The sequence below is a fragment of the Coturnix japonica genome, chromosome 1 (genome assembly GCF_054131305.1).
Source record: "Coturnix japonica strain WE chromosome 1, WE-NBRP24, whole genome shotgun sequence".
Taxonomy (NCBI): Eukaryota; Metazoa; Chordata; class Aves; order Galliformes; family Phasianidae; genus Coturnix; species Coturnix japonica.
In genome coordinates this window covers 57,964,672-57,974,957 of record NC_140663.1, presented here as the reverse complement: position 1 = coordinate 57,974,957, position 10,286 = coordinate 57,964,672, and the positions used below count along the sequence as shown (strand labels likewise).

The window sequence follows — 10,286 nt, the reverse complement described above, 5'->3', positions numbered from 1 at the left end:
TGGAACTTTAGCACCTTCTGTTGGCAAAAAAATATGTCCTGCAACAAAAGCTATGCCCCCAAGGCCTTCAGGAGTCTGGTACTGTTTTGCTGCATTACAAAATGTTCTTTAGCATCTTTAAGGAAATTTTAGTATTAGCAAGTTCTAAACCTGTACAAACATGAATAAAAAGATTTATTAAAGTTTTTCAGTGTAAATACAAAGAATATTCTGTTATTCATTAAAGGATCACACATAGAGATTGGAGTGTTTCACTGTACTCCAAGATATAGGCAGGGTAAATCTGGAACTTCTCAAAGATGACAAAGATGGAAGGGTTTTCCGGGTCATCCACACAGCTGTCATAGAGTCTGTTGTGATTGTTTGGTGTGGGTGGAGGACGAAGGTATTCAGAGTTCCCTTTAACAAATTTTCCTACAAGAACCTGAGCTACAAACATGCTGTTGCGGCCGATCCTGGAGGAACAGTATTGGTGAGAATAACTGGCATCTCTGGCAAAGTAGCTTCCTAGGACCAGGAAAAGCCACAGGTAAGAGAATACATCAACCAAGGAATGAACATCATCTGCTATCAGCTCTTTGGCACTCAGTGATCCCACAGCCTCAAATAGCTCTGAACATATCCTTGCCAAGTGTTTTCATGTGGGCTTTTGTTGAAGCAGACAGATGCTAGTCATAATTCTCCCTCAGCCTCTCTGTCACACCTGTCTAAAAGCTTCGCTAAACAGCAAATTCTTGAGGCAAAGAGGAACGTTTTCCGTCCCTCCTGAAGGCTGCTGACACTGCTTGTGGTGATGCAGACATGAACAGATGAGATTGCACTAAGTACAGGTGTGTGGGCTTCAGGGGCAGTCACTTCACACAGACTCTGGCCAGCCCACCATGCTATGCCATGAACTCCCTCCCACTAGGCCTGCCATTGCCTATGGAGTCCCCGCTGCAACTGGGGCTGGGCCCGTGGTAGGACCATATGAGTTGACCTGGCTGCTCTCACCACTGCTTTATGCTGCTTCACCAATAACAGAAAGTCTAAGGAAATAGGATAAGCAGAAAACACAGCTTTTGCTGAGCTCTTTCCTGAGTTCTAGAAACGCCCGAAGAATTCGGATGCAAGTCCAGGCCACATGCTTTTACCTTTTCCATACATTGTCCCATGAGTGCCACAGATCCTCCAGTCAAAATTCTGCTCACAGATGGATGGCACATGGCATGGGTCTGTCCCGTGGAACAGAAGCCGCTCATCCACCCTGTTCGATTTATGGACCTTCTTCATCTGCTCCTTCTGCCTAGTGACAAAAAATGAATGACATGTTGCACTGATTCAAATGAGGACAACTTCCCAACCCAACTCATCCTACTTTGGGGTTGTGGAGAAAGAGTGACACAAACTGCTCTCAGTGGGGATACTGCCTGCTGTGCTCTTCTGTTGGTACTTTGCAGCACAGCTGCAAACAAAAAGTTCTCACATCATCACGGACCATGTTGCATTCAGCTTCACATATCACATTAGAGAGTAAAGAGATGAATATCTCTCAAGAGGGAATTGTTTCCAGTTAACAGGTTGTATAATCCTGAATGAATGAGTATGGTTATGAAATGAACAGCATGAAGCCACAGTAAAAACTGTGTAATCTCTACCTCTAGCTTTATCACATAAACAATTGTGGGGTTTTTTTTAATCCCATGAGGATACTAAGTTTGAGATTCCACAACTCGGTGAAGGAAAATAGATTTCTTTTTGAATAACATTAGGAAGATCAACATGTACAGCCTGTTGAATTATGTGCTAAAAGTCTAATTTTCACACACACACAGGAGCGTGGAGGCAGTGACAGGTGATAGAACCTCAATAACATACTCAGACAACAAGAAGCCCCAACCCCTCCCAAGGGGCCTTCAGGGGTTGGGGTGACACTAGCACCACAGGCAATGGAAAGGCTCTGGGGCATGGCTCATGGACTGAGGTGGGTACTCCCTTTAGAGTATAGAACTCACTATGGGGTGCAGAGGAAGGGCACATGATTTGGGGATTACACACATAGGAAAACAGATGGAAAAGGAAATAAAGAAGGCCCCTTATCATGCATGAATAGGTGACTGACTGGTCCATAGGCTTATCTAGCTATGCCCTGTGCCTGATCCATGCTGTCTGATTTATCTCTTCATTAGACTTCATTTCTAGCTCACATGCTGGGTGGTTAACTCTACAGCCAGTGTGCTGGAGTGCACACAATTGGACTGGAACTTCTGGGTAACAGCAATAGAAGCAAGGAAGGCTATGCATGTCAGTGCCTGATTGCTAGTGAATGTCAAGCTGGACAGACAATGAGAAGAGCAAGTAACATGGGACATGGGTATCAAGCAGTCATATCTCTGGGCCAAATGCTAGAGAGAACAGTTTATAGCTTGCCTACCAGAAGAACAATGAGGCTCAGGAAAACTACCTGGTGGCAGCATGGAGTATAGGGACCTACTGAGAGGTCCATTTGTACATGTGTACATCTGTGCAGAATGCAGCTGGAGATGGGAGGATCCCAGGGCCAGCGTATGTGTAGGCTGAGTGTCTAACTCCTGAAGAGACATATACAAGTGAATGTGTGTGTGTGAGTATCTGTTTTCCATCAACATGTTTTCAACCTGATTAGCCAGAGAAGGGAACAGCATGAGGCTGTTGGCACTATTTATCATTTCATGAGAACTGTGCTGTCTGTATTGATTTTTTGTTCAACTATATGCATATATATAAAAGCCCATTTTGTGTGTATGCACATGTTTGTGCCTGTGCACCTATTGTGAAACTCACTACCAGCTGGATCTGTGAGCACAGAACTGTGGCAATCTAACTTCTGTTGTGCTACTGCCTTTGGCAACTGCTATCAGAGGCTGTGGAGGACAAAAGATCAGGAAACACCCACACTCTGCTACCAATGGAACAATGAAACAAAATAGAAACAAACCATTGAAAAATTTGCCAAAGTGTTGGATTCTGGATCCTCTGCAGCCGGCAGATAGTGTAATCTTTCATCGTCTTCTGAAACAGACTCTCAATTCTTCTATATTCACTGGAAGTGCTGCCAACATCTACCAACTGTAACATTCAAAAAGACCAATTACAAGGTGCTTCTGATAGTAACAACTCCCAGTCCTTCCAAAGGACTTACTTACTCGCGTTAAAAGGAAAACCCTACCATTAAAATTGTAGGCTTCTCCTGTCTTTACAGTTAACCATTCTCTCCTCACATTCACTCTCTTACCAGGCTGGAAGTGCAGGCACTGAGGTGCTGCTGCACAGGAAAATGAATGCAATCTATCACAAGCTTCCCTCAATGTACACACTCGTTATGCATCTGGATTATTTCTACTTCAAAGTAACATAAAGCTGAAATGCAGAGCAGTATTCATGGTGAAGAGTGACTATCAGCTTAGCCTCACTTCGATACCTGAGGTCCTTCTAGATACCTCCTTACAGGTCCAGCTCTAGTACCACAGCAAATGACATTTGCTTCAAATAGACCAAGAAACATAGACCAAGAAATAGACATAATTCACTGACTCCGCTGGAGACATGAAAACGCGTACCTTGTACCCAATTTCAGGCAGTGCTGATTGGTCCCATTCTGGAGGATAAAGTGAATGCGATGGCTCCATATACAGGCTGTTGAAAAGAAGAAAGAACAAGTCAATTCACAACACTTCTCACCAAATCCCCATTCTGGAGAATTCACCCAGCTCTACAGCAGCTTTCAGGCATCTCTGGATTTTCCTTTTTTCTTTTTCTTTTCAACCTTCCAGTTACCCCTTTCTCCAGTTTAAATTTCCATACACATCCTAGTGACATTAATGAATTTCTTTGCAGGCATTTATAGGACACCTTCGGTCAAGAATTACCATAGTTTATATAACTGCTCTCTGATAGACCTCCACGTGCAATGCCTGAAACTCTAGTGAGCTGGGGTGAGAGCCCTCTCCCTCCACATGCCTACTCATCTCAAAGCCGCTGGCCAGACAAGCAGCCTGCTTTCCCTGACCCCAGGACCAGCCTGGCAGAGGACATGGGTGGGCAGTAATGTCCCACACGCTGCTGCATTAGTTAGTCCTTACTGACTTCCAACACAAGTCCTCAATCATCCACCTGGCATAAATATTTTGCCCAGGCAATAGGAGCATTACCATAGACTCAGAAGTTCCAGTTTGCTTTATTTTAAAATCAGCCAGCCTTTGGCTGAACCAGCCCTTAAACCGAACTCCTGGTTTCGTATCTACTGCCTGCCAGTAAGTTTCTGAAGTCGGGGTGGCTCTTTTTGAAATAAAGCAATAGCACAACTAACTTTTAAAGCAAATGTGCCCAAATGCTGTCAAACCAAACTTCTTTAAAAATACAAACTAAAACTGATTGCATCCGGGTCACTTCATTTACGGGAATTTGCTTCTATTTTATTTCCTATTTCAGCTTTCCAGGAAATGGCATCTATCTGCTTCACAGTCCTGGGACTGGCACTCCCCTGTTCCTGCCTTGTGTATAGCTTAGCACTGTTGGGCTATAAATCAAGGAACGAAAATTTCTGGCACAGTTGTATTAGCCATATATGATCTTGCTCTCACATAAGGAACAAATCTACCCTAGAGGTCTTCAGTCTTCAATGGCTGCCAGGACTGCCACCAAACATCCCTCAAGCACAATTCACAGAAACATTGCATAATTTACAAATAATGTCACAGAAAAAAAATATATATATATTGTTAAACCAGCCAGCAAAAGGTTTCTAAAAATGATTTAAAGAAATATAAAATCGAATTCTAGAGAGAAAAGCGCCATCATCTAATGTCCTTACATTATTAAATAATGCAAGTACAGTACCTTTTGTCTTGCTCACGTTGAGAGTATGAATTTTTTGGCAGCCGCATAACTTTTCTTTGAGTTGCATAGATCAAATTTCTTTGGACCATGTCTTGAAAGGAAAACAAAATGACTCACTACTATGCAATTTATTACCCAGGGAATGCACTTACTTAGAAAAAGTTTTAAAAGCAGGTAGCTCAAGACGTTGCAGGGTGACATTCTTGTTATTGCATCCATCCCACTCCCTACTTCATAGTTCGAGACCATTCCCACTTGGGCAGCTTTTGCTTGGAGATCACCAGGGCCAACAACCTGCTAGTGTAGGCTGTGAATCTCAAAGGCAATCACCAACTACTCCACCTGCAGATGTACTCATATCCAGGCTGCCAGCCAGAGAAAACCACATCTGATGTCTGGCCTGCAGCAGGGAAGGGTTTTCAATGTGATGGAGTCCCTAAGCCTAACTTTCCTGGCGATACAGGATTGTTACTTGGGGCTAAGAGGAAAGCCTGCTTTTTCTTTTTCATCCTTTAATAGTATCACAGAGCACACACAGTGTGACTCTGCTAACCAGCCACTGTTTCCTCCTTCAAGCGCCACACTTTCTATTCATGCCAGGAAACAGATTTTAATTTTCGAAAGCTAACAGAAACCTTAAAATGGTTAAAAAAATACAAAGAAATTAGAAACAGATAAGCATTTCATATTTTTCCACTCACTTTCTCTGTAACTAGCCCATAATTTTTCTTTGCTGCACTGTTTTCTCTCCTCATAACTAGCTTGTAAGATGTCTACCAGAGCTTGCTTCACCATTTGACTTTTCTGGTCTTTTTTATTACTTTCTTGTTTCCTCTTTAGTCATAGAAACCCAAATGCCTAAGTCAAATACCATGAAGTATTTTATTTCAGTTCTTTTTCTCAATATACAGCACTGATAACAGGTGCAAAAGTCCAGAAGTTTGATCAGATTATCTCTGCAGAGAAAAGTACATGACTTTCAAGCTCTGCTTGGAGTGAAGTGATAGGAGGAAAAAGACATGGTCAAAGAAATCCAGATAGAGGTTGACAGTTCTTGGAACGGAAAAGCTACCTTAGAGTCAGCTACGCTGTGTAATGAATGTTAAGCAAAGATATACTTTACCTTTGAAGTCTAATTCGTATATCTGAGAACCTGCCATAAATACCAGAGTACCTCTCTGGTCAGCTAGAAATGCCTTCTCCAGATCTGCAGAATTTACTTTGGCTTGGGGGTGAATTGGGTTCTACAGAAAGAACAAGAAAATTATACATGTTAGAAACAAGCCTGCAGTGTAAGTGGCACTGTGGGGACATACCAGTGTTTCCTCAGGTCCCTGTGATGAGATGCTATATGGAACTAGGCTCTAAGGCTTCCTGCTTTGTCCTCTGGGGAAGTAGAGGTACCTCACAGAGAACAGCTGCTTGAAACAACAGCAACCAAAGTGTTTACCCTGTGTGGTCAGCCTCAGCCTATGTTATGTCTGGAAGATACACCCATTTTCAAAGGCAGTCCTTTGGAAACTTTCACAGAGAATTAGTACTGCTTTGATGGACACTTAGTAAGACAAATCCACCAAAGCAAATCCATCAAAGCAGCACTGCAATGGCACCAGTAGGACATAGTAAAACACATCAGCTGCAGAACAATATGTCCTAAGCAACTCCCCAAAGATGGCTGAGCAGGAGCTTTCAGCATTAAACCATGGATCTCACCTCTTTCCCATATTCAATCCACTGCCCCAAGTCATCAAGCCAATACCAGGTATACGCCATTCTGAGGGCACACGGGAGGGCCTTGAAGGCACCACGAACACAGGAGAAATGGTCAGTGCCTGGCTGTGTCTTCACCCCTAGCACAGAAAGAGAAATCCAGAGTCAGTCTTTCCCAAAGCTGTCAACCTATACAGTGTCCTTGGTGATCTCAGAAATCTAACAGCATCTCAGAAAAGGAGACATCTTGGGCTGGGAAGTGCAGAACCAAGGAACTGATATTAATATATTTGTTTGATACATCACTTGTCAGAGGAATGATCCTGAGTTCTGTTGCTTGGGCTGCCGTTTTTTCTCTAAAATGTGTATTGGGAGGAAACACAACTGACAAGATGAACTTGGCTTGTTAGATGAAGGTCAGTGGCTCCACCTGGATAACAGTAGCAAGACACAGTTGTTAAGCAGAAATCCCACTGTCTTCAGAAAGCGCCAGCAGCACCACTCCACCTTCACTGATGGGGAAAGGAAAGGGGCTGTGTGAGGACAGAGGTCCCATTGAGGAGAGGCTGGGCTTCCCTATGCCAGACACAGCTTGTTGTGGGATAGGACATTTACAGTTTCTCTTGGCAGCCTGTGCTGGTGCTTCGCTATCCTCCGAGTGAATGATTTCTTCCTAGAACTTCCCTATGTCAATTCCAGGTGCCTGCCCCATGCTCCACCTTAAGACATGCCACGTTGGAGAACAGAACAGGTGGTCACCAGCAATTCAAAAGCAATCTTTCTTTTGCTTTCTATTCTCCTTCCTCCTCCTTTAGTTGTCCCAGCTTTGGATCGCAGCCTAGCTAACATTTTTCTATGACCCTGCAACATGACCTCATCACAGGGCACACAAATGCAGCCTAAGAGCTGCTCACCTGCCTGCTGTGGAGTTTGCAAGAGATTGTGGTGGAGAAGCTCACATTAGCTCAAGGAATTTGAGCAGGCTGTGCAAGGGGAAACGGGAAATGATCATTCATCTGCTTCTGACATCCTTCATGCTTTGGCAGGGATAGGGGCTATTCAAAGCAGGCTAATCAGGGGAAAACAAACAAGGAGTTCCCTTCTAGGGTTGGTTGCAGTACAAAGGCCCGTGAACAAAGGCCTGGCAGCCCCTTAGCCCACCAGAACAAAGAGTCCCCTTCCCAGCCTTAGCTTGTTCCACCGCTGTCTTCAGACTGCTGTGCTCTTTATACAGAGTAACACTAGCCAGGCTTTTCCTAGAAAAACGCTCCCGATTCATTTTCTTTCGAGCCCCTTTGCAGGACATTCATGAGATCCAACACTCCCGGGAGCTTTTTTTGGATGCCTTCGCCCCTTCTTTCCCCTCTGCACAGCGGTATGCTGCTGCCGTGGCAGGAGAACTGTGAGTTCTTGGATAGAGTGTGGGATTTGGAGGGGGTGGAGGAGGAACAGAGGAAAATGGGCAAAGAGGCTGGGAAGAATCAGATGAAGTTTCCAGCAGCTCTTCCCCCTGTTCCCCCATTCCTGTTCCATCTCCCTCTACTCCACAGACCACTGCTACCCCTGCCCAGAGCCGGGACCCCTGCTCTGCTCTAATCCCACCCTCCCTCCTAAAGGGTGTACTTCAGTCCTGCTTTCGCTTTCACTTCGCAAGGCTTGTGCTCCCAGTTTTTTTCCATTCAACAGCTAACCCCAAGGAGAAAGAAATGAAAGTGAAGCTCTTGATATAGCAGACAGACATCTTTCATTGTCAGGATGAATAGTGTCCTTCACCTTCTGCTGAAGATGTCACTGTCTGCTCTCGTTTAACAGATACCCCATAAATTTGCCTTCACTTCCGTGTAGCAGCAGCCTGCGCAGATAAAAAGCAACCTCACACTGCCTTGCACATTGCCTCCGCTCTCAGAACGGAGGTATTAACAAAGACAACCATGGTTTATGGCCTGACTAACAGCAAGCAGGTGTCCTTCCAGCAGAGCCAAAAGCAAAACCCAGAAACTGTGAAATCCCCAACTTCCTCTGCCTCCCTCCCCAGCTTGGCTGCACCCCAGGAGAGGTGTCAGAGCCCCACGCGTGCTGCCTCCCCTGGGTCCCCTACTCACAGTGCTGCCTCCCCAGGGTCCCCTACTCACGGTGCTGCCAGTGGGCTGTCCAGCCACCTCCCTTGGGGGACGGGTGTCAGTCACATGCCTGTGTGTCACCACAGCCCTCTGATCCCTATGTCCACATGGGAGAGGGCCCTAGCACGCAGTAAGACTTCAGAAATAAAATACGAGTGGCTGTCTAGAGCCCCACTGCTGGATGTCGGGGATGCCTTCCCACTAGCCACAGACCCATAAGGAGTGGAGCTGAGCAGTGTTTCCTTCTGGTTATTGCGCCATACGCACGCGCATCTGCCAGGCATGAGCAGAACGGCCAGGCGGAGCTAATGGTTCTGGCAGGCGTATCAGTAAAATCAACAACCCTGCAAGTCGGTGTAGCTTGTCCTTGTTGCTTAACCTCTCATATTGGGCATCAACACCCGACTTGCACCTTTTCCTCCCATCCTTCGTGTGGCTAGAAATGCTCCAGACCTTCTCCTGCCATTCAGCTTCTGCTGATCATCGTTCTTTGAAAGCCCAAAGCTGCCATTGCCTTGCAAAACGAAATCCCCATCTCAGTGCATGAAGTGGGTGCACCCCTCAGCATACACCTGGGCTGATAAGTGCAGTAGACAGTGTTACACAGATGGACCCACAGCAGTGCAGAGCAAGCAGGGGGCTCTGCGGGACTGAAACAGCCTACACTGAGCTCCCTACTCTCCTTTTTACTCCTTTACCTTCAAATCTGAGCCGTTCTCCGCTTTTCCCTGCTGAAATCGGAGCAGGATGAGATTTCCTATCTGATTTGCAGCTCCGCAGAAGACTGACAGCATTTCCCAGCAGAGCTGTGAAGCATAAAGCTTAACGATAGGTCAAGCAGTGCTAACCACATAAAACACTTGCATCCGAGTAGGTTTGTTTTAGTTGCACAAATTATGTTCAGTTGAATTGCCCAGAACAGTTTTACCTCTGATAACCTGGTCAGACCAGACTGGCAGTTTCAGTTCCAGTTTATGGAAAGGCTGCACCCTGAGCGCTCTTTATATACCCAGGATGTAAAAAGAAACAGAGCTGTGAGTGTGAAGTTGAACCTTGCTTCTTCCCCATCCGGCCCTTTGTGACTGCCTTTTGACCTCTCGTATCATATCAGCCTCTCATCTTCATAGTTGTGCAACTTTTATGCTCTCTTTGACTGATGAGATTTATCGGCTTAGATCCTGCAGGTTCATTTCTACATATGGGAATTCTCAGCTAAAATGCTCTTCTGAACCGAAGCCAAGACTTTCAGCAGAGATACCAGCTTTAGGAAAAACATTCTGCTTGGTACAGAATGTTTACATAGCTTTGTGTATCCACAGACACAAAGCAGCTCTGTCACGGTTGCAGACCATTCCAAGGTTCAGTGTGGGAGTACTGATGCTACAGTGCAAGCTTACAGCATAGGAATAGACTGACAGCACCTCATGATGCAGTAAAATGCCCCAAATCTCACTGCAAACCACACTGCCACTTGAAGACAGCACCCTGTTCCATAGCTGTGATGGTTTCCCCAGTATTTCCTGTTGTACATTAACTTGTCAGAGGGGGAGGATGAGCCCCACAACCGTGGTGTTGATCTCTGAGCTCCATTTCACACAA

At 45.3% G+C, this 10,286-nt stretch overlaps 1 protein-coding gene across 6 annotated transcripts; it reads right to left on the bottom strand.

Annotated features, from left to right (window-relative positions):
* Nucleotides 1-153: 153 nt before the first annotated feature.
* Nucleotides 154-10,139, bottom strand: LOC107316024 (protein mono-ADP-ribosyltransferase PARP12-like). Of its 6 annotated transcripts, XM_085521691.1 has the most exons (9): nt 8,700-8,977; nt 7,482-7,550; nt 6,571-6,707; nt 5,981-6,101; nt 4,858-4,948; nt 3,579-3,654; nt 2,957-3,087; nt 1,134-1,285; nt 154-507 (listed from the first exon to the last, which is right to left on the bottom strand). In XM_085521691.1, exons 3-9 carry the CDS (start codon nt 6,628-6,630, stop codon nt 221-223), a joined length of 918 nt encoding a protein of 305 aa, XP_085377817.1. In that variant the 5' UTR covers nt 6,631-6,707; nt 7,482-7,550; nt 8,700-8,977; the 3' UTR covers nt 154-220. The 6 variants fall into 6 exon arrangements, 5 of the variants coding, with proteins under 5 accessions (XP_085377817.1, XP_015722564.2, XP_015722575.2 ...); XR_014936383.1 differs by lacking the exon at nt 7,482-7,550 and having other exon boundaries at nt 1,134-1,281; nt 8,700-8,982; XM_015867078.3 differs by lacking the exons at nt 7,482-7,550; nt 8,700-8,977 and adding an exon at nt 9,386-10,139.
* Nucleotides 10,140-10,286: the final 147 nt, after the last annotated feature.